This window comes from Lolium perenne, chromosome 6, assembly GCF_019359855.2.
Source record: "Lolium perenne isolate Kyuss_39 chromosome 6, Kyuss_2.0, whole genome shotgun sequence".
Taxonomy (NCBI): domain Eukaryota; kingdom Viridiplantae; phylum Streptophyta; class Magnoliopsida; order Poales; family Poaceae; genus Lolium; species Lolium perenne.
In genome coordinates this window covers 216,503,588-216,524,652 of record NC_067249.2, presented here as the reverse complement: position 1 = coordinate 216,524,652, position 21,065 = coordinate 216,503,588, and the positions used below count along the sequence as shown (strand labels likewise).

Genomic DNA, 21,065 nt, shown 5'->3' with positions numbered 1-21,065 from the left:
TCTCGAATCTCCTGACGCATAGCGATGAACGTAACCCACGATGCCGGCACCTGGTGGTTAGGCTGTGCAAGAGGACCCTCTCTGTCATATGGTGCAACTTTCTCGCTCGGAGGAACCGGATACTTCCACTCATTCTCAATAATCATGTTGTGTAAGCACACACAACAGTTCATCACCTCCCACATCTGATCTTTGGACCAAGTCAAAGCGGGCAACCGGACTACAGCAAATGCACGCTCGACGTCCTTTCGGCAACCTTCTTGTTCCTTGGCGAACTGCTTCTCATTCAGAAGCACGGGGCTTGAGATAGTCTTCACAAATGTTGCCCACTTTGGATAGATACCGTCTGCAAGATAGTATCCCTTGTTGTCCTGCCGACCATTGATCACAAACTTAACCAGGGGAGCATGACCCTCAACAAGCTTGGAGAAGATCGGCGAGCACTGCAAGACGTTGATATCGTTGTTTGATCCCGGCATACCAAAGGAGTGCCAAATCTGGAGATCATGGGTAGCCACTGCCTGAAGTATCACAGTGCAGCCTTTTTTGTGACCCTTGTACATTCCCTGCCAGACAAACAGACAGTTCTTCCATTTCCAATGCATGTAGTCAATGCTTCCAAGCATCCCTGGAAATCCTCGAGCTTCATTGACAGCGAGGATCTTAGCAGTGTCTTCGACATTCGGTGATCTCAAGTAGATGTCCCCGAACACTACTATCACCGTCCTGCAGAACCGGTGGAAACAATCAAGGGTGGTGGACTCCGCCATCCGAAGATAGTCATCGGTAGAATCACCAGGAGCTCCATATGCCAGCATCCGCATAGCCACCGTGCACTTTTGGAGGGCGGAAAACTCTTCCATGCCGGTGCAACCCAACTTGCATCTGAAATAGGAGTCATACTCTCGAAGGGCATACACAATTTTCAGGAAGAGCTTCCGGCTCATCCTGAAACGACGCCTAAAAACAGGCTCACCGTGAAATGGATCGTCGGTGACGTAGTCGACGTAGAGCATGAAGTAGCCCTCCATTCGCCTCGGCTTGCACTTCCGGCGACCTGGTGCCGACCCACCACGACGACCAATGGCCGACTCGGTGTACAAGCCGGACAGGCAAGCTAGGATCAGCAGGTGCTCCTCGTCTTGGGCGGTGGCTGCAGTTTCTTCTTCAAGAAGCTCGGAGAACATCTGCTCCTCCTCCTTGTCAGAGTCCATGTCCGTCCAGGTAATTGGACGAACACCTGACGGGTGTGTCGACGAGGAGCGACCCGGGGGATCTGCCCGGCGGTGGAAAATAGGCAGAGTGCACGACGGGCGGCGGAATATAGGCTGCTGGGTGGAGGAACGACGGAGTTGAGGCCACCGGCCGGCGGATTGGCGAGGGGTGGTACCGGCGGCGACAGAGCGACGGGAGGGGAGGAGGGATTTGCATCGACAAAGTGGTGGCATTCGTCTGTTCTCTCGCCGACAGAGCGGGCCCGTCCCCACTTTTCTCTCGTCCGGAGTCCCCGAGCGCACCCCGAGGGGCCGGGGATGTCCTGGGCTCTCCGGACGGATGGAAGGCCTAATCCAGACGAAAACGAGGATCCGGGAGCGCGACTGGGCCGTTTTCGTCCATCCGGATGAAAAAAAAGGCATCATGAGGACCTCGTCGGGGAGACGGCTGGAGATGCTCTTAAGCATCTTCGGGCCCTATTGGCCTTCAGGCCGAAGAAAGCTCAACCCTCGAAAACTAGGCTCAGGTTTAGCCACAAAGTCTGAAAGCCTGCATGCCTCTTCCTTACTTCTTCCATTTCAAATACACATGCCCGGCCCCGCTATTAGGCCTACGCCCGAGAGGAATTTTGGGTGAGGCTACCCATGTCCACGTAATTCCTCTTTGTCATAATATAGTTCGGTAAATTTTCGCGTAATTCAAACTACACTAAATATGAACAAATTTATTGAATTTTTTCATTTTTAATAATTGATGTTTTATCGTTTAAAACGTTTAAGCATTACATTCGGCCTCTGCGCAACTAAGATACACCCAGCCGAATAATTCTAATATATACCATGTTAAAATATACCTCTCATAAAAATCTAGTGATATTATTTTGTATTCTAAATATTCATATTTTTTTACAAATTTAATCAAAATTTACACGATTTCGACGAGGGAGTGCGTCCCAATCATCCACCGCGCACGGCTACATCGATTACAAGCGGTCTTACGGGCCCACCGCAATAATCGACCAATACTGTTCTGCCACCAACAACACTTCACGTGAAACACGTCAGCTTTGCTAGTCCAGGTCCCACCGCTCAGCCGCACGTGTCAAAATTTCATCAGAAGAAAAAAAAGGTGTAAACTCTCCGCCGTTCCCTCCCCACTACTCGTCGTCTTCCTCAGCGCGGCGCTCTAGCTCGCCCCCTCTCGGACTCCGAGCTCCACAGTCCACACAAGCCGCTCGCCTGTCTCCGGCCTCCAGCTCCCGGGCCCCCACCCCGAGCCGCCGCGAAAACCTGCAACCAATCGTACCGAGCGCAGATCTTTTCTCCCACGCGCGCGCTTAATTTCCCTCGTGCGCGCGCCGCTCGCTGTCATCCTCGTCTGCTCTGCCTGGTTCGATTCGCTACTTCGCTTCAACCCCCCGGCGAATTCTCAGTTCTGGCGCCGCGCGTCGTGTACCATGTCGGGGGCCATTGCTTCGTCGTCCGCGGCGTTCTTCTTGCTCCCCTCCCCCTCCTCGTCGCCGCGGCGCCGGTGGAGCACGGTGAGCGGCGCGCTTCGCTCGTACGGGTCCGCCGGCGCCAGTATGCATTGGGCGCGGCGCGGATTTTCTCGCGACGGAACGCCGCCGTGCGCCGCGGCGGCATCGTCGCCGGCGGCCGGTGGTGAGGAGGGTTCGGCGAAGGCGGCAGGGCAGCGCGGCAAGCTCAAGGTTGATACTACTCCATCTGCTGCCGCTCGTAACATTCCTTCTTTTCCGTTAGAAACTTCTGCACTGGCTTTGCTTGTCAGAATGGGGAATATTTAGTTCAAAAAGCGCAGTTACTTTCCCTTTCTGTCGGAAATGTAGCATCACCTGCAGTTTCTGCCAAGCGTTTCACATTCTGTTACACTTTAATGTTTTGGTATGCTGAATTTCCTGTGGATTACGTTGTGTACTCAGGCTGCTGAAAATGAGGATGCCGCATCGCCAGAAGCAGCTGCATCTGCACCGAAGCTTGAGAGTAGCGTTGCAGAGCAAAATGGGATAGCTGGAACCGTCTCCAGGGCCGAACTAGGTGGCAGTGTCCAAGTCTCAGAGTCGGCGGCTGCGGCGTCTGGCTATTGGAAAGATGTCGTTGTCGGAGATCAGGTTGGAGCTAAGGTTGACACCAGTGGAGATTCAGAAGTGGTGAGTTCTTCGGACGACAGTGACAACATGGGGTCTGCTCCTTTGGCTGGGCCAAATGTGATGAATGTCATCGTTGTGGCTTCTGAATGTGCCCCTTTCTGTAAAACAGGTATTCATGTTTAAATTGAGCAGTTAGACTTGCCCTTTTTGATTTTCTGGACGCAAGCGGTTAGACTTAACATGTACAAATTTTATGCCTTTCTGCATTGTTCTGGCTAACTGATTAACCTGGTATCATGTACAGGTGGTCTTGGAGATGTTGTGGGTGCTTTGCCCAAGGCTCTGGCAAGACGGGGACATCGTGTTATGGTACTCCATTGCCTTTTCTCTTTTTTATTTGTCCTAGTTAGAAAAAAGAACTTAAGCATGCTAATTTAGCTGTTATGAACCGCTTGCTAGAGCAACTTTTCAGAGTTACTCTTTTAAGTTGGTGTGCAATATTATTTTTATACTATTTTTAGTTGGCGTGCAATAGGTAGTAAAACTTACCATGCGGCATTGATTCTTTGACAGTCAATGTAAGGGGAAAATAGATGTTTCTGTGTATATAGGAAAACAAAGAAATCCTATGTCATAATCGAACTGTTCCTTTCTTGCTGTTTTATTTAGCATGTCTGAAATGGATGAGTTGAAAGTAGGCATTGCTTAACATGACACTTTTCTACGAGAGCCTTCATAAATTTGAATGTAGGGTATGCCTGGTGACCTAATTCAGAAAGTACTAATACAAGTATTTTGTTCAATTTCAGGTCGTCATACCAAAGTATGGAGATTACGCCGAAGCCTGCGATCTTGGTGTTCGCAAGCGTTACAAGGTAGCGGGACAGGTATGTAAAACATTAAAATATGAACAAAGAGTCCGCAGCATGCAATTAAAAGATTAAAGAACCATGATCAGTTCAGTGAATTAAATTCTTCTCTGGCTTGCAGGATTCAGAAGTGACTTACTTCCACTCTTATATCGATGGAGTTGATTTTGTGTTCTTAGAAGCCCCTCCCTTCCGGCACCGGCACAATGATATTTATGGAGGAGAAAGACCGGTAAACATCTATTTTCTATTCCTAGAGCTTTGTTAGCCTTGAAACTCAAACTGAATTCCTCTTGATGACATGCAATTGATGCTTGTGCATTTCCATCATTTATTGGCAGGATGTTCTGAAGCGTATGATTTTGTTCTGCAAGGCTGCTGTTGAGGTACCTTCCCTAATTGTATTACTCTGTACTATAGATGTCTAAGAAATTCACTAAAAACCACTCTATGAAATAATTGTGTTTCATAGTTCAGACATAGACACAGTCTCTAATAATCATCTTTAGGAAAAAATACAGTCCAGCACTCATCTGTACTCCAGCTTTTGTGCAAAGCTAGTAAAAGGTTCATAGGACTCTAGAGTTAGCAGGTTTGCAAGTAATAGAAACTGAATGGAAAAACGGACCAGCACTGGTAACAGACATAACATTATAATCACTGAGTGTGGCGTTTTGGAGCCAGGGCAACATGGAGCTTGTTTTTTGAAAAATTTAAAAACTGCACTTCAAAGTTTTAAAAAAATCTGAATAAAATCCTAGATGCTGTTTATTCTTCCAACATGGAAATCTCTACTCAAAATACTTTGTATCCTTGGCTTCGCAAAAATGACAAAATCTGATATCTTTTTTTTTTTGCGAAAGGACAAAATCTGACATCTGAAGTAGTGAACGGTGCAAATTTTGAAATCCCCTAAATCTTCAGGTTTATCATTTTTGCGAAGCCATATATATAGAGTTGATATTTTGCACGTTGGCAGAATACATCATTGTCTACATCTAGAATTTTCTTCAGAATTTTTGGAACTTAAATATGTTGTTTTTGAAATTTGAAAAAAAGCTACAAGTAGCATGAGCTCTAAAATATATTTTTGTAAAATCACTACCATTGCTAGAACTAACACATACCAACCATATGATCTACTGGTATTCATTTCCTTGTGAAAATTATAAACACTTGTGTGTGTATATTAGTGATGAAAGCTTTTAAGGTTTGATTGCACATATTTACAAGTGACATCAATTCAGGAACATAGCGAGTAACTTGAATTAATTTGGTCATAATAACTAACTATAACTCAAGGAAAAGGTAAATTAACCATGCAAGTTATTTCTTGATATTTGAAATTTCAGCTGTGCCTTGGTCTTACAGATGAGTTATACTAGATGGTCTATCAATATATTTTCCTGAAGCAAGCTGACAACCCCTGCTGGGTTTGTTGCAGCAAGCCGCTAGTGCACCTTATTGATTAGCTTGTCTTAAGTCATAACAAACACAAGGACAGCTCAAGCTGTCAGTTTAGTTATTCCAGGGTAGATGAATTGCCTTCATGCTCTCACATTAACTCTGCACATTGCAAATGCATAACAATGCTCACCCAACCTTCAGGTTCCTTGGTACGCCCCATGCGGTGGTACTGTCTATGGTGATGGCAACTTAGTCTTCATTGCAAATGATTGGCATACTGCACTTCTACCAGTATATCTGAAGGCGTATTACCGAGACAATGGCTTGATGCAATATACCCGCTCTGTTCTCGTGATACATAACATCGCTCATCAGGTTTGAGCTTCAATTCTGAATTCAGTTGAGCAATTAGTGTACCTTTTAGTCTGAAACCAGCTAGTACCACCGTTCAGTTGGTGGTTACTTTACATGATTTTTAGCCGTAACAACCAATCAACACTGAGAGTTTAGTCATCTGCTCACTATTCATTCCTCCAATTTAGGAGTACCACAAATCTCAATGAAAATTTATTGGCGACTAATATTGCTTCTTTAAAGTTAACCAACAACGATATACCCCAGGCATTGATCCATTCCGTGATATTGCATTGATCACGTTTAGCCGTCCAAACCTTTATTTTGAGGGAAATATTTGTCCAAACCTTGATAAGCACCAAATGTATGCCTTTGCAGGGACGCGGCCCTGTAGAGGACTTCTTCAACATGGACTTGCCCGAGCACTACATCGATCACTTCAAACTGTATGACCCTGCCGGCGGCGAGCACAGCAACGTGTTCGCTGCCGGCCTGAAGATGGCAGACCGGGTGGTCACCGTCAGTCACGGCTACATGTGGGAGCTGAAGACGATCGAGGGCGGCTGGGGCCTACACGACATAATCAACCAGAACGACTGGAAGCTGGACGGCATCGTGAACGGCATCGACACGGCTGAGTGGAACCCCAAGGTGGACGTGCACCTGCACTCAGACGACTACACCAACTACACCCTGGAGACGCTGGACACGGGCAAGCGGCAGTGCAAGGAGGCGCTGCAGCGGCAGCTGGGCCTGCAGGTGCGCGGCGACGTGCCGGTGATCGGGTTCATCGGGCGGCTGGACCGGCAGAAGGGCGTGGACCTCATCGCGGAGGCGATGCCGTGGATCGCGCAGCAGGACGTGCAGCTGGTGATGCTGGGCACGGGGCGGGCGGACCTGGAGGACATGCTGCGGCGGTTCGAGGGCGAGCACCGAGACAAGGTGCGCGGGTGGGTGGGGTTCTCGGTGCAGATGGCGCACCGGATCACGGCGGGCGCGGACATCCTGCTGATGCCGTCGCTGTTCGAGCCGTGCGGGCTGAACCAGCTCTACGCGATGGCGTACGGGACCGTCCCCGTGGTGCACGCCGTCGGCGGGCTCCGGGACACGGTGGCGCCGTTCGACCCGTTCGGCAACGCCGGGCTCGGGTGGACGTTCGATCGGGCGGACGCCGGCAGGATGATCGACGCGCTCGGGCACTGCCTGAACACGTACTGGAACTACAAGGAGAGCTGGAGGGGACTGCAGGCCCGCGGCATGTCGCAGGACCTCAGCTGGGACCACGCCGCCGAGCTCTACGAGAACGTCCTCGTCAAGGCCAAGTACCAGTGGTGATGCACTGGTGCCTCTCCTTCAATGCACGCACGGAGACGGTCGGAATGGCGTTCAGGTCGCTCTTCCGACGATCACACACTGGCGCCCCGGAGTAACTAGCTAGGGGGCACATGCACACGGGGCAAGTAGTGAGCCGAACCCGCGGTGCCGCCCAAGTTTGGGATCACGAGTTGTACACGTCACTTCAGTCAGGTTTCCATGTTTCTGTGGATTACAGAGTTGTAGACGATCAAAATAGATATGCATTGAACACATTATACGCCCGTGGTCTCTCCTCTCAGCCGCCGCCCTAACCCTAGCCGCCTCCAGTTCATCCTCCTCCATAGATTGGTTCCCCCTCCTCCGGTCGGCTTCGCCGGCGTCAGGAGGAGTGGGGAACCCGATCTATGCGTGGAGTTTTGAATAAAAGTATTGTTTTCATTAGATTATGTTAGGATTTTGGTAGCCGCCTTCTTGTTGGTTTCCCCTCAATGGAGATGGCATCGTATGCAATAAGTGATCTTCGGACTTTCGTTCGGCGACGAGATCTTCTTCCCGACGTCAATGGTGGTGTTGAACAATCACAATTTTCTAGGTATGGGTCTTCGGATCTTGCTTCGCCAGATCGATTTTGGATCTTTTGTCGTTGTTGCCGCGAGGAGGATTATCCTCGCAGTTTTTGTCCCGGCTGCTACGTCCTCGACAATGGTGATTCGTACTCTCGGCTCTCCATCGACGACGACAAAGCTAGTTGGTTATTATTCACGATATCTTGGTGTTGGTACTCTTGCCGATGTTGTATGACTGCTTTAATGGTTGCGTGCGTGCACGCAGTCTTGGCATTGCGGCTCAAAAAATTATGGGAGAACTTTCGTCGGTATCTACAGGTCTATGGTTCGTTATGTATCTTTGGCTGCCTTCACAAGAGTACAAGATTGTGTTCTGGAAGAAGAAAGAAATTGAAGACCTCGAAGATTTGTTACTATCTTTTAGACTTTATTTTGTAATCGTTGGAGTCAGTTCATGTATCTCTACCATGTACTATTTGTTACTATGAATATATGTGGTATTGATTGTCAAATAAAAAAATAGATATGCATTGAGTTGGAAAATGGGGATGTGGTGGTTTTGCTGCGGACTAGTTGCTGTTGCGGCGGTGTTGCTGTTTCCTGCTGATGTTGTAGTGGTACGCGTTTGTTTTTTTTTATTGAAAAAAATCGAGCGATTATACCGATAATCATCTATATAGTACAAAGAACCAAAAAAAGTAATAAAAATTACAAATAAAATAGGCACGAACTGAAGGTGCACCGCCGTTCTCTCCTCTCCATCACCGGAGCCGAGCAAAACTTATTGTAGTAGAGCTTGTTAGTAGACAAACAAAAAAATCGTCGTGTTAAGGCTCCAAAGGACGCATCACGGCAATAATCATCCTCAAAGATGAGACTCGTAGACCGAAAGAGTCGTACTTGAAACCATACAAACAAACACGAAATCCAACTAGATACTAGGAGATGTACGGGACACACAACTCACACGCCCTCTGCCAGCGCTAGACGCATCACCGGAGCGAAGATAGACTAGGGTGGACCTTATTCTAACTTCAAGCGAAGAAGACACTAGAATATAACCTAAACAAAAAGCTAAAACCTTCTGCTAGGTTGTGGTCCACCATGCCTCCAACGCCCTAAGGACACCGGAGGCGGAGCTGACCAATGGCATGGCCAGCGAGATGCTGTGGTCCTCCATGCCTCTAAGGTCCCAAGGTCACCGAAGGCGAAGGTAACCGGCAGCTTCACTGGCGACGGAGAAGAAACCCTAGATGATTTTTTACAGCCGCCTCCGGAATCACCTCTCTCCTCCTCTCGTAGGTACTCGTTCGACTAGCTAAATCATACTGCATCGTAGTGCTAGAATTATTAAGCTAAGAAAACGTAAGAAATGAAAGATATGTGGTGGAATAGTGGCGGGTTTGCTGATGTAGCAAACCATTCTTTCGTACATGAGACTATTAGGGAGCATAAATTGGACTTTATAGTTTCCATGGAAACATGGAGGTCTAATCTTTTAAAAAAGCTCCTTTTCTTCGTCATTTATCCAGAGGATAGTCTACATGTGGTATTGTCTACCTCCTCATGAACGATCTGGCGGAATTTTAGTTGGTATTAACATGGAAACTACCTCAATCCAAGAATAAGATTGATGAGTTTGAATGGATTCTTGTTGGTGTGTGTGGGGCCGCACAAGATAATTAAACCCAACTTCTTAGCGGAGCTTGTTTGTATTTGTGATGCCGAGACTCTAGGGAGATTTTAACATCATACAGAGGTATGAAAAGAAGACTAATGATAACTTCAATGCTCGATGGCTATTTTGTTTAACACAATCATTTTAACTCTTGAGCTTAGGGAATTAGTACTCTCTGGTAGACAATTTACTTAGGCTAATTGTAGAGAAACACCCATTTATAAAAATCTAGGCCGTGTTTTATCTAATGTTGAATGTGAACAAAAACTTCTGCTTGTCTCGGTGTGTGTGATACGTCTCAAATGTATCTATAATTTCTTATGTTTCATGCTACTTTTATGATGATACTCACATGCTTTGTCTAAGGATATATGTGTTGATTACATTACGCACCATACTTAATGCAATTGTCTGTTGTTTGCAACTTAATAGTGGAGGGGGTGCGGATGCTAACCCGAAGGTGGACTTTTTAGGCATAGATGCATGCTGGATAGCGGTCTATGTACTTTGTCGTAATGCCCGATTGAATCTCACTCTACTCATCATGATATGTATGTGCATTGTTATGCCCTCTTTGTTTGTCAATTGCCCAACTGTAATTTGTTCACCCAACATGCTATTTCTTATTGGAGAGACACCACTAGTGAACTGTGGACCCCGGTCCAATTCTTTTACATCTGAATACAATCTAGTGCAAACATTGTTCTTTACTGTTCTTCGCATACAAACATCATTTTCCACACCATACGATTAATCCTTTGTTTACAGCAAGCCGGTGAGATTGACAACCTCACTGTTAAGTTGGGGCAAAGTATTTTGATTGTGTTGTGCAGGTTCCACGTTGGCGCCGGAATCCCTGGTGTTGCGCCGCACTACACTCCGCCACCAACAACCTTCACGTGTTACTTGACTCCTACTGGTTCGATAAACCTTGGTTTCTTACTGAGGGAAACTTGCTGATGTACGCATCACACCTTCCACTTGGGGTTCCCAACGGGCGTGTGCTTTACGCGTCAACAAGGTAATTTTTGGCGTCGTTGCCAGGGAGATCAAGACACGCTGCAAGGGGAGTCTCCCACTTCCAATCTCTTTACTTTGTTTTTGTCTTGCTTTACTTTATTTCATTTACTGCTTTGTTTGTTTTCTTATATCAAAATACAAAAAAAATAGTTACTTGCTTTTACTTTATTTATTATCTTGTTTGCGTTCTCTATATTAAAAAACACAAAAAATTAGTTACTTGCATTTACTTTATCTAGTTTGCTTTATTTACTACTGTTAAAATGAATACTTCTGAGAATACCAAGTTGTGTGACTTCACTAGCACAAATAATAATGATTTCATATGCACACCTATTGCTCCACCTGCTGCTACAGCAGAATTTTATGAAATTAAACCTGTTTTACTAAATCTTGTTATGAGAGAGCAATTTTCTGGTATTAGTTCTGATGATGCTGCTGCCCATCTTAATAATTTTGTTGAACTTTGTGAAATGCAAAAATATAAGGATGTAGATGGTGACATTATAAAATTAAAATTGTTTCCTTTCTCCTTAAGAGGAAGAGCTAAAGATTGGTTGCTATCTTTGCCTAAGAATAGTATTGATTCATGGACTAAATGTAAGGATGCTTTCATTGGTAGATATTATCCTCCTGCTAAAATTATATCTTTGACAAGTAGCATAATGAATTTTAAGCAATTGGATAATGAGCATGTTGCTCAAGCATGGGAAAAAATGAAATCTTTGGTCAAGAATTGCCCTACCCATGGACTGACTACTTGGATGATCATCCAAACCTTTTATGCAGGATTGAATTTTTCTTCCCGGAACCTATTGGATTCAGCTGCTGGAGGTACTTTTATGTCCATCACTCTAGGCGCCGCAACAAAGCTTCTTGATGATATGATGATAAATTACTCTGAATGGCACACGGAAAGGGCTCCACAAGGTAAGAAGGTAAATTCTGTTGAAGAAACCTCCTCCTTGAGTGATAAGATTGATGCTATTATGTCCATGCTTATGAATGGTAGATCTAATGTTGATCCTAATAATGTTCCTTTAGCTTCATTGGTTGCTCAAGAAGAGCATGTTGATGTGAACTACATAAAAAATAATAATTTCAACAACCATGCTTATAGGAATAATTCTGGTAACAACTATAGGCCATATCCTTCCAATAATGGTAATGGTTATGGTAATTCTTACAACAATAATAGGAGTGTACCCTCTGGTCTTGAAACCATTCTTAAAGAATTTATTAGTACACAAACTGCTTTTAACAAATCTGTTGAAGAAAAGCTTGGTAAAATTGATATTCTTGCTTCTAAGGTTGATAATCTTGCTGCTGATGTTGATCTTTTAAAATTGAAAGTTATGCCTAATGAAGATAAAGATATTAAGTCATTTGGTACAGCAAACGCTATCCAAGTTCGAATTAATGAAAATATTAGATTGATGGCTGAATTGCGTGCTAGGTGGGAAAAAGAAGAAAATGCTAAAGAGAATAATGTAGCTAAAGTTTGGACTATTACCACCACTAGTAATGTTGATGCTTCACATGTTTCTACACTCCCTACTATCAATGGTAAAATAATTGGTGTTGGCAATGTTTCTACTCCTAATGCAAAGCGTGCAAAGCGCTGAAAGCGCTAAAAGCTTAAATCGCTTGTGATAAAACTGCTGAAATTTTTCAAAATATTGGGGACAATGATCCCATTGCTTTAGATCATAATGGTTTAGATTTTGATGATTGTCACATCTCTGAAGTTATAAAGTTCTTACAAAAACTTGCTAGAAGTCCTAATGCTAGTGCTATAAATTTGGCCTTTACAAAACATATTACAAATGCTCTCATTAAAGCTAGAGAAGAGAAATTAAAACTTGAAACTTCTATTCCTAGGAAGTTAGAAGATGGTTGGGAGCCCATCATTAAGATGAAGATCAATGATTTTGATTGTAATGCTTTATGTGATCTTGGTGCAAGTATTTCTGTTATGCCTAAGAAAATCTATAATATGCTTGGTTTGCCACCATTGAAAAATTGTTATTTGGATGTTAATCTTGCTGATAATTCTACAAAGAAACCTTTGGGGAGGATTGATAATGTTCGCATTACGATTAACAATAACCTTGTCCCCGTTGATTTTGTTGTCTTGGATATTGAATGCAATGCATCTTGTCCCATTATTTTGGGAAGACCTTTTTTTCGAACTGTTGGTGCTATTATTGATATGAAGGAAGGTAATATTAAATATCAATTTCCTCTCAAGAAAGGTATGGAACACTTCCCTAGAAAGAGAATGAAGTTACCTTTTGATTCTATTATTAGAACAAATTATGATGTTGATGCTTCATCTCTTGATAATACTTGATCCACACTTTCTGCGCCTAGCTGAAAGGCGTTAAAGAAAAGCGCTTATGGGAGACAACCCATTATTTTACTACAGCACTTTTGTTTTATATTTGAGTCTTGGAAGTTGTTACTACTGTAGCAACCTCTCCTTATCTTTATTTTATCGCATTGTTGTGCCAAGTAAAGTCTTTGATAGTAAAGGTGATACTAGATTTGGATTACTGCGCAGAAACAGATTTCTTACTGTCACGAAATTGAGCAGCCCCGTCTGTAGGTAACCCAGAAAAATCTGCCAATTTACATGCGTGATCCTCAGATATGTACGCAACTTTCACTCAATTTGAGCATTTTCATATGAGCAAGTTAAGTGCCCCAAAAAAATTCGTCTTTACGTATTATTCTGTTTTGATAGATTCTGCCTTTTATTTCACATTGCCTGTTTTGCTATGTTTGATGGATTTCTTTGTTCCATTAACTTTCAGTAGCTTTGTGCAATGTCCAGAAGTGTTAAGAATGATTATGTCACCTCTGAATATGTGAATTTTTGATTATGCACTAACCCTCTAATGAGTTTGTTTTGAGTTTGGTGTGGAGGAAGTTTTCAAGGATCAAGAGAGGAGGATGATACAATATGATCAAGGAGAGTGAAAACTCTAAGCTTGGGGATGCCCCCGTGGTTCATCCCTGCATATTTCAAGAAGACTCAAGCATCTAAGCTTGGGGATGCCCAAGGCATCCCCTTCTTCATCGACAACTTATCAGGTCACCTCTAGTGAAACTATATTTTTATTCCGTCACATCTTATGTGCTTTACTTGGAGCGTCTGTATGTTTTTATTTTTGTTTTTGTTTGAATAAAATCGGATCCTAGCATTCCTTGTTTGGGAGAGAGACACGCTCCGCTGTTGCATATGAACACATGTGTTCTTAGCTTTACTCTTAATGTTCATGGCGAAGGTTGAAACTGCTTCGTTCATTGCTATTTGGTTGGAAACAGAAAATGCTTCATGTGGTAATTGGTACAATGTCTTGAATAATTTGATACTTGGAAATTGTTGTGCTCAAATAGATCATGTTTAAGCTCTTGCATCATGTACTTTGCACCTATTAGTGAAGAACTACCATAGAGCTTGTTGAAATTTGGTTTGCATGATTGGTCTCTCTAAAGTCTAGATATTTTCTTGTGAGGGTTTGAACAACAAGGAAGACAGTGTAGAGTCTTATAATGCTTGCAATATGTTCTTATGTAAGTTTTGCTGTACCGGTTCATACTTGAGTTTGCTTCAAACAACCTTGCTAGCCTAAGCCTTGTATTGAGAGGGAATTCTTCTCGTGCATCCAAAATCCTTGAGCCAAAAACTATGCCACTTGTGTCCACCATACCTACCTACTACATGGTATTTCTCTGCCATTCCAAAGTAAATTGCTTGAGTGCTACCTTTAAAATTCCATTCTTTGTCTTTGCAATATATAGCTCATGGGAAAAATAGCTTCAAAACTATTGTGGTATTGAATATGTAGCTTATGTATCTTATTTCTTAATAAGTTGCTTGTTGAGCGATAACCATGTTCCTGGGGACGCCATCAACTATTTTACCTTTGTTGGATATCATGTGAGTTGCTATGCATGTTCGTCTTGTCTGAAGTAAGGGTGATTTATCATGATCAAATGGTTTGAGTATGCATATTGTTAGAGAAGAACATTGGGCCGCTAACTAAAGCCATGATCCATGGTGGAAGTTTCAGTTTGGACAACAATCCTCAATCTCATATGAGAATATTATCTGTTGTTGAATGCTTATGCATTAAAGAGGAGTCCATTATATGTTGTCTATGTTGTCCCGGTATAGATGTCTAAGTTGAGAATAATCAAAAGCGAGAAATCCAATGCGAACTTTCTCCTTAGACCTTTGTACACGCGGCATAGAGGTACCCCTTTGTGACACTTGGTTGAAACATATGTTATGCAATGATAATCCATGTAAATCCAAGCTAATTAGGACAAGGTGCGGGCACTATTGGTATACTATGCATGAGGCTTGCAACTTATAAGATGTCTTATGCATAACACATATGAATTATTACTACCGTTGACAAAATTGTTTCTATGTTTTCAAAATAAAAGCTCGAGCACAAATATAGCAATCCATGCTTCCCTCTGCGAAGGGCCATTCTTTTACTTTTATGTTGAGTCAGTTTACCTACTTCTTTCTATCTTAGAAGCAAACACTTGTGTCAACCGTGCGCATTGATTCTTACATACTTGCTTATTTGCATTCATCATATTACTTTGTGTTGACAATTATCCATGAGATAAACATGTTGAAGTTGAAAGCAACTGCTGAAACTTATATCTTCCTTTGTGTTGCTTCAAAACTTTCTACTAAGAATCTATTGCTTTATGAGTTAACTCCTATGCAAGTCTTATTGATGATTGTCTTGAAAGTACTATTCATGAATAGTCTTTGCTATATGATTCAGTTGTTTATTCATTGTCTTACCATTGCTTCGAATCACTTCATTCATCTCATATGCTTTACAATAGTATTGATCAAGATTATGATAGCATGTCACTTCAGAAATTATCCTTGTTATCGTTTACCTACTCGAGGGCGAGTAGGAACTAAGTGACAAGGTATTGACTTGTCAATGCCTACAGATCGCAGACTAGGGTTTTAGTTAGAAGTAGAGGGCAAGTAGATCTCGAAGGTTTCAGCCGAAAAGTACTCGACGATTGTAAAACTAGGGTTTGGGAAAACAATGATTCGATCCTTTCCTCGTCCCTCGACTCCCCCTTATATAGGAGGCGGAGCCGAGGGATTCGTGTTTGTACAAATTACAGAGTCCGGGACGGTTTCTAACTCATCCCGCAAGATTACAAATAACACTTCTGATTACAACTCTAGCTTTCCTTAATAATATCTTGGGCTTCCGAATCTTCTTATTCTTCGGGTAATGGGCCTTCAATAAACCCCGGGTACTATCTTTGGCAGGCCCATTGGGGATGCCTATGTCAGTAGCCCCCGAGATTTTGCTTGAATCGCAGAGTCAGGGAAAATCTCCACTGTTTATTTTTATTCGACAACTTTAACTTTTCTCTATTTCTTCACATAAATTTCTATATTGTACAGGGATAATGGTAATTGGGGCTAGTTCATCTGACGGATCAGGTACTAGTTAACTGCTCTAGTGGCAATCCGCAAAAACCTACTTCAAGATCACGTCCCTGGACATGATCTCAGGATACTGGTGTAAACTTCGACAGGTGCCACTTAAGGACTTACCATTCTGTCGAGTCCCAGTCAAATTTATCGGGTACCTAACGCGTCCGTTAGGATTTTTCTTCGTATCTGTTGATACGGATAAAAAGTAGCAAACCGACGTCAGAGACGGCGCCACGCCATACAGAACGGATCTGGGGTCTTACCTTCGCAAATTTGCGGCATTCAGAAATTGATCGCAACTTTGGCGTTCTGAGAATATATTGTCGAGTGCTTATTCGGCTGTTGGAATGGCACATTTTATTGAGTCAAAGATGCCTTACATTGCTTTCCCGATGGGAGTATATGCAGAGTTATTTATAACTCGAAATATTCTCTTTTGCTCTGCTATCTTTATTTTTCTCTTCCTTTCTTTATGATTTCATCGGGCACGCGAACAGCGTTCCCGATGGGAGTAGCCCCCGAGGCTACAGCCAAGGACTTGTGCTTGGTTGTAGGCTCAACATTTTAATGCCTCGTGTCGCTATATTGTCATTCCTTCTTGAACTTCTTTTTTTTATCTATCGGGTACGCGAACAGCGTTCCCGATGGGAGTAGCCCCCGAGGCTATGAACAAATGCTTGCGTTTGATCATAGGCTCCCGCCGTTTCTATATTGTCACACTCGAACTTTTTTCTTTTCTTCAAAGTAGCCCCCGAGCATTTGGGCAAAAACTTGTATTTGATCAAAGGCTCACCAGTATATTTTTATGTCGCCTTTTCATGAAGCTATTGAGGCGATTTTTTTCTTCTGCCAAGGTGACGTTATTGCTGACGATAGCCACGATTTCGAGTCCGAAAATCACGAGAAGTTTTCTCCCACTGCCATGCGGGCCCAAAGTAACCATTATCTTGACACGTCGTGCAAGTGGGGGACACACGTCCTCCGCTTTTACTGGCGCACGTACCGTAACTTCTCAGTGTTAAAATACTGTTTTACCCTTGTCTCCACGTGGTTATCATCTGTCGCACACGTTTTCCATCCAACGGTCCGCCGCTTCACCGCACCTCTATATAAGATCTCCTTCTTCTTCCTCGAGCACTTCCGCTCGCGCCGTTCCCCTGCTTTCATCTGCAAAACTTCCTCTTGCGCCTCACAACTCCCAGAGCTCATCCCTTCCTTGCTGCATTCTCGCGCCATTGTTGATGCCACCTCGTCGGTTGACCAGACACAGCACGCCGGAATCGTCAATGGCTGCCGTAGATCTGGGAAGCGCGGAGTGGGAACGGTCCAAGATTTCCACTCAGGATATCAATCTCCTGAAGAAGCTGGGGATCAACAAGCAGCCCAAAGCACTGTGCTTCCCTAGTGAAGAAAGCTACCCAACCCCTCCAATGGGGTATCGGGTAAGTTTCGTTGACCATCTTATCCGCGGTCTTTCCGCCCCCATTCATCATTTCCTCCGCGGATTGCTTTTTATTTATGGCCTTCAACTTCACCACCTCACGCCCAACTCTATCCTCCATATCTCCATTTTCATCACCCTCTGTGAGGCCTTCCTTGGCGTCCAGCCTAACTGGGCGCTATGGAAGCGCATTTTCTTTTGCCGCCGTAATGGCTCCCCCAATGTCGCCTATAATATAGGCGGCGTTGTAATTTCCGTTCGCCTCACAGTCGACTACTTCGACGTCAAACTCCCTGACTCAGTTCAAGGGTGGCGCAAGAAGTGGTTGTACATTCAGGAGGAGAACCATGGATGTGCTGAAGACAACATCCCTCCTTTTGATGGTGCCGAGAAAATTCTTCGCCGCCGCTCCTGGGACGTAGAGGCTACCGAAGAAGAAAAAATAGCGACAGAAGCCCTGATGACCCGTATCCATGAGTTGCAAAATACTCGCGACAATGAGTTATCAGGTATTCAAATCACGGCATATTTTCTCAGAACCAGAGTGCAACCGCTTCAGGCTCGCAAACATCCTCTCTGGGAATATGCTGGCGACAAGGACGCAGATCGGTTGTCAGCGGATTTGGAGGTCAAGGATTTACAAAAACTTGTCCGAAAAATCTCGTCTCTCAGCAAAAAAGATTATGTCCCTTCTTCTTGTCGTGTAAAACCATTCAGCGCCACCAATCCACTTCCCAAGGTAAATTTTGTCGACTGATTTGCTATTGCTTTGCTATCTCTCTCTCTCTTTTTTTATTTTTATTTTTTTTATTTTTCTGCTTCTTTGACATCTTCCCCTGCTTTTTATACAGGACCATCCAAATCTTGTCTCGCTTCCTCCCCTTCCTGAAGGTGGAGACGTCGAGGAAAGGGCCATTTTCACTGACGACAATCAAGATGCCCCTTCTTTTGTGAATGAACCCATGGATTCTTGAAAATCTGCGGGATCTTCTGAAAAGGAAGCTGCCTCCGAAGGCACTACATCTGCACAATCTCCTCCTCCTGCTGTTTCTCCAAGGAACAAAAGGAAAAGGAATGGTGCCGAAGATTCCGGCACCTCCAAAGCCGAAGAAGTTGGTCCTTCACGTCAGAAGGCAGCTTATGATCCATATCTTGAATCCCTCATCAGCTCGTAAGTCTCCTCTAGTTCCCCTTATTTTTGTACTCGAAGATTTTTGCTTGTCTTGCTTTTTATGCTGTCGTCTTTTAATCCCAGTGATGATGAGGAAGAAATACCAACTCTTGATGTGGCTGCTCGAACGAGTACGTCACATACTTTAGTTGTTTCGGAGACGCCAGTTGAAGGAGAGGAGTCCTCGCCTCCTCAACTAAACGTCGGCGCTCCTACTCCTCCTTCAAGCCCCCTTGTCCCTTTACCAAAAAGGACGAGGGTAGAAACGGTCATGGAGCCTACCCTCCAATTGGGTAGCTCCTCCAATCCTCTCTTGGATGATGTAACTTTTTAATTTGCTTGTTACTATCTTTTCTTTCTCTATTTTGCTTCTTTATGCCTTCATTTTTCCCATACCGACGTTTTCTTTCTTTGTCCTTCTTTGACAGCCTATGATCCAAGAACTTGTTCGCATCGGTGCCCAATTCGTTGGGTACCGTGAATATGCCAGCAAGACTGAAGGTAACACCCTTATAACGACTTTGCTTTATAACTTCCTGCTCCTGCTTTGTCGCAATTTTGACGATTCTTTACTATCTTGACAGAGAAACTTGCAAAGGCCAACAAGCTTGCCGACACACTTGCTCAGAAACTGGAGCAGAGTGAAGCGGCTCGCAAGAAGGCTGAACTCGACGCTAGCCAAGCTAAAGCGGAAGCTGAAGAGGCCAAGGCGAAAGCCGCTGGCGTCGAAGATCTGCAGAGAAGACTTGATGACGCCGAAACTGCTTTGAACGAGCACAAGGCCGCCCAGGATACTCGTGAAAAGGCGATCATCAAGCGCTTGACCACACAGAATCGGCGCTTCCTTGGTAATTTTGTCGATCCCTTCTATCTTCTTTAGACTTGAATTTCTTCGCTTACTGTCGACCAACATATATTTTCTGCGACAGGTAAAACAAACCAAGATTTTGAGCTTGAAGATCCCGACAATGATCCTCTTCTTGACGCACTCTCCTTCCTGGAGTTTCATGGAGTTGAAGTTCGTGAAGGCATGGAACATGCTGACGCAGGATTATCAAGGCTGTTCCCCTACTTCTTCCCGAAGAAAGAGGAGCCCAAGACTTTCCTTGCTCTCGCCAAGGACTTCAATCCACCCGAAGATCTTGGACTGAAGATGCGCCAGGAGAACATGAAGATTGCTGTCGAGAGCACTGTTGCCTTGGTCACGGACAGCCAACAAACTGTTAACTGGATGAAAGTTGGCGACACCGACCAGATAGAGCAAGCGAAATGGCGATCCTTGATCAAGGCAGCCAAGCCCAATACAAAGAAAATCCTGGCCTATCTCGGGATCAAACCATCTTCAACTCCTAGCTCATCAAGGCCGGAGGTCTAGTTGAATGCCTCTTCTTTTTCTTTATTTGTTGCTTCTGTTTCTTTTGCTATTGTCGCCATGTTAGCTTTGGCGATAATTTCCTTAGTAGTCCTTTTGGAGAGCTCCTTCTGTAATATCTATGTAAATTTCTTGAAGATCAAATGAAATTCTACCTTGCACCATCATTGATCCTGAGAATTTCTTTTCCAGTTAATATTTGATAACTACTCCACCAATCCTTGTTCTGCCGAAACTTCGCCTGCTTCTTCATTCTCGAAGAAAGCACTAGTCAAAGATGACCTCCTCGAAGGTTCTTCGAGCAAACCTTTTTCGCAAGATTTGCAAGAACTTCGACAACAACTTCAATCCATGAAAAAACAAACTTTGGCAATGATGGAACAATCTCGAAAAGCATCTGAAAAAGAAAAATTGCTCTTCAACAAGCCAAAGAGGCCATAGCCGCCAGGGATGCTGCTATTTCTGAGGCTGAAAAAGCAGCTTCTCGAGAAAATTCCATGCTTGAATTGATGAATGAAGCTGCTGTCGATATATCTGGTAATTTACTTCAAACCAAAGCTTCTTCCATCTGTCTGCTGTATCCTTTTTTGAGATCCTCATGCTGTCATTAAATAGGTTCCTTTCTCGACGCTGCTGCCGAAGATGAAAGGGTAAATACGAGGACCAACTTACTCGTCAATCTCTCGCTTGATCACGGCTGTTTGTTCTGGGCTACTCCAGAAAGGACCCGACAGATCGTCAGATTCCAAGACCGCGCCATTCAGGTTCGCAATTTCCTGGATTCCTGTACCAGGACCTTGTCATTGGTTTATAAAACATTGTTTCCTCGGAACGAAACGCCCGATACTCTTCTTGGCTTGATGGAGAAGTTTAAAGATGCCCCGAGGATCCACGACTTTATTCGGGCACAGCTTTGTGCTGGTGCGAGGTTCGCTATGATCATGATCAAAATCTGCCACCCTAAGTTTGATATGAGTCAAATTATCCCCAAGTGCTTGGCGAAGATGGCGAAAAAGAAAAGAGATGTTAGCAAACTTGACGATTATGTGAC

The 21,065-nt window shown here is 44.1% G+C and overlaps 1 protein-coding gene across 1 annotated transcript; it reads left to right on the top strand.

Moving 5' to 3' along the window:
* The first annotated feature begins 2,359 nt into the window (after positions 1-2,359).
* On the top strand, positions 2,360-7,550 carry LOC127306106 (soluble starch synthase 2-2, chloroplastic/amyloplastic). Its single transcript, XM_051336708.2, has 8 exons — positions 2,360-2,923; positions 3,155-3,491; positions 3,627-3,691; positions 4,132-4,209; positions 4,313-4,423; positions 4,533-4,577; positions 5,800-5,973; positions 6,331-7,550. The coding sequence occupies exons 1-8, from the start codon at positions 2,672-2,674 to the stop codon at positions 7,285-7,287; spliced, it is 2,019 nt and encodes a 672-aa protein (XP_051192668.1). The 5' UTR covers positions 2,360-2,671; the 3' UTR covers positions 7,288-7,550.
* The last annotated feature ends 13,515 nt before the right edge of the window (positions 7,551-21,065 follow it).

Coding starts and splice junctions, on each gene's coding strand:
- LOC127306106 (XM_051336708.2), top strand. CDS start 2,672: ATGTCGGGGGCCATTGCTTCGTCGTCCGCGGCGTTCTTCTTGCTCCCC. Junction 4,210..4,312: donor GTTACAAGGTAGCGGGACAG/GTATGTAAAACA, acceptor TCTGGCTTGCAG/GATTCAGAAGTGACTTACTT. Junction 4,578..5,799: donor TCTGCAAGGCTGCTGTTGAG/GTACCTTCCCTA, acceptor CCCAACCTTCAG/GTTCCTTGGTACGCCCCATG.